Here is a 2,614-nt window from a genome sequence, read left to right as displayed (position 1 = left end):
GTCCTCCAAGGGCCCAGATGCCACCAGCCCCAAAGCCACACAATGGGGTTGGGGCAGCCTCTGAAGGATGCTTGGGGATGGCCGGAGGCATCGTCAGGCGTGTGGCTGGTGGTGGCCCGTCCCTCAGAGCTGAAGCGTTGTCCCCATCCCCAGAGCCTGGATGACGTGATCAAGGACTTGATGGCCGCCATCCACCGGGAGCTGGCGGAGAAGCAATCCCTGTCCTTCAGCATGGCCTTCCCCCCCAACAAGGTGGAGCTCAGCACCACCAAAGCTGATGGCACCGAGTCCTTCATCTTTGAGTTCCCCAACCCTGATGCCCGGCTCAGCTTTGAGCAAGCCTTCGAGGACGCCAAAAAAAAGCTGGGTAACACCAGGGAGTGGGGAGGTGGACGCGGTGGTGGGCTCGGCATCACGTCCCCGCTTTGGTAGACCCCTTTCCTCCATCACTTCATCCTCCAATTTGGTTTTCCCAGCTTCCAGCAAAAACTGCCTGGATCCAGAGTTCCTCAAGGCCATCCCCATCATGAAGACGCGGAGCGGGATGCAGGTACTCGGAGGCTGGATTCAAGCATCCCGCAAGAGCTGCGGTCCTCTCCATCCCGGTGGGCTTGCCGCTGGATGCCGAGAGCTCCTGCATCATTCCCCAATGACCCAACTCATCCCCTCTTTTGCTCCCTTGCAGTTTTCTTGTGCTTCTCCCAGCCACGGCAGCCCAGAAAGCTCCCACGAGGTTTGGGTTTGCAACAGCGATGGTTACGTGGGGCAGGTTTGTTTGCTCAGCATCCGTAAGGAGCCCACGGTGGAGGCGTGCATCGCCGTCTGCTCCGCCAGAATCCTCTGCATCGCCTCCGTGCCCGGTCTCAAGCGGGCGTATAGGTAGGACATTCCCACCGGCACCGCGGAGCCGGCGGGCACGGGGCGATGCTGGAGCTGCTTCTTTCCCCCCTCCCTTCGTCGCGGCAGGGAGCGTGCCGAGATGGTGGTGGCTGAGGCCGCCGCAGCTGGAGGAGGCGGGGCCGCAGCCGTGCCTGCACATCTCCATCTCGGGTTCGTCGCTGGAGCTCTCGGAGCCGGTCGACGGCGGCAACAGGGAGCTGGTGCCCTTCGATAGCGATGACACGGATGACGAGTCCTCGCCCAGTCCCTCGGGGACACTGCAGAGCCAAGCCAGCCACTCCACCATCTCCTCCAGTTTCGGCAGTGAGTCGGCCCCGGCCCCTGCTTACTGAAAAAAACACTTTTTTGCCCCCAGATGGTGGGCAGCTCCATCACTTTGGCCACTCTGCCTTGCGTTCCTTGGGGAAATCTGCGGGTGGAGGCTTTTGAGCCAAGGAAATCCTGTGAAAAGAGATGTCGGGGGCATCAGCCCAACGCTGTGGGGCTGGGATGGGGCTGGTGGCTTTGGGTAAAACCTGATGGGTTTTGGAGCTCAGCATCCCTGCATCCTTCCCCGGGATTGACATCGTAAGGGGACCCATGGTCTCTTCCCCGTCACTTTGGTGGGCGTTGGGTGGTCCTGGTCTGACCTATTCCTTCCTCCACCTCCACAGATGAAGAGATCCCAAGCTGCAAGGAGGCAACGGCGGAGACGACGAGCTCAGAGGAAGAGCAAGAACCCGGCTTCATGCCCATCTCTGGCACCTACGGCCAAAACCGGCACGGCGAGAGCCCCACGGATGGGCGAGCCCTGCGCCGCTCCAGCCGCGGCTCCTTCACCCGGGGCAGCCTCGAGGACCTCCTCAGCCTTGACCCCGAAGCCCATCAGAGCTCCATGTGGCTGGGCACCGAGGATGGCTGGTACGTCCCCAGGATGGGGGGACACATACGTGGGGTGGACCCCGATCCCAGGTGAACCTCAAGGTTTGCTCTTCTTCCGCAGCATCCACGTGTACCAGTCCTCGGACAACATCCGTAACAGGAAGAACAGCATGAAGATGCAACACGCCGCTGCTGTCATGTGCATCTTGTAAGCGGGGAAGGGGGATTTTCAGCTCCGGGATGTCCATAGCGGGGTTGTTTGGGGTGGCTGAGGAGGGCTCTACAACCGGTTGTCAAAGTTTTTTTCCTTGCAGGTACCTGGATAACCAGGTTTTCGTGTCGTTGGCCAACGGGGAGCTTGTCGCGTACCAACGGGAGGCAGGTGAGGCCGGATCAGGGACATCAAAAGGCACTGATGGGGTTAAATGCAGCCCCAAAGCGGTGCCTGTTGGGTGGGCGGCTTGGGCAGCCACCCTGGGGGGGGATGCTCAGGGTGCTGGTGGTTTCCCTGCCTCTGCGGGAAGGGAAGGGACATCCCTCGAGGGGTGCTGGAGACCCCAAAATCGGAGCCAGATGGAGGTGTGCATCCTCCTCCTGGTCCCTGCTTGCCGCTGGCATCCCCTGGGGACATCAGCTCATGTCCCTGCTAAAGGGGGACCCTGAGATGGGCATCTCCAGCCACCGCATCCCATTGGCTGGGTCAAGGTGGGTTTTTTTGGGGGATGCTTTACCCGCCCCACTGCCACCACCCTCACAGGCCGCTTCTGGGACCCCCAAAACTCCAAGTCCCTGTCCCTGGGCTCGCCGGGGAGCCCCATCACCAAGATGGTGGCAGTGGCGGGGGGGGGGCGGG

At 61.6% G+C, this 2,614-nt stretch overlaps 1 protein-coding gene across 1 annotated transcript in view; it reads left to right on the top strand.

The window, feature by feature from the left end:
• Positions 1 to 2,614, top strand: part of ARHGEF17 (Rho guanine nucleotide exchange factor (GEF) 17) — a gene marked incomplete at its 3' end in the record, with an annotated part of 10,558 nt that overhangs the window by 6,715 nt on the left and 1,229 nt on the right. Inside the window, 9 exon segments of the mRNA XM_009705223.1 lie at positions 154 to 367; positions 477 to 550; positions 686 to 873; positions 934 to 1,002; positions 1,004 to 1,203; positions 1,554 to 1,800; positions 1,883 to 1,969; positions 2,076 to 2,143; positions 2,519 to 2,607. Coding sequence (XP_009703525.1) covers positions 154 to 367; positions 477 to 550; positions 686 to 873; positions 934 to 1,002; positions 1,004 to 1,203; positions 1,554 to 1,800; positions 1,883 to 1,969; positions 2,076 to 2,143; positions 2,519 to 2,607 — 1,236 coding nt within the window.

The sequence above is a fragment of the Cariama cristata genome, unplaced genomic scaffold (assembly GCF_000690535.1).
Source record: "Cariama cristata isolate BGI_N322 unplaced genomic scaffold, ASM69053v1 scaffold18008, whole genome shotgun sequence".
Taxonomy (NCBI): domain Eukaryota; kingdom Metazoa; phylum Chordata; class Aves; order Cariamiformes; family Cariamidae; genus Cariama; species Cariama cristata.
Note: the sequence above shows the minus strand (reverse complement) of the source record. Positions and strands in the feature narration are given on the sequence as shown.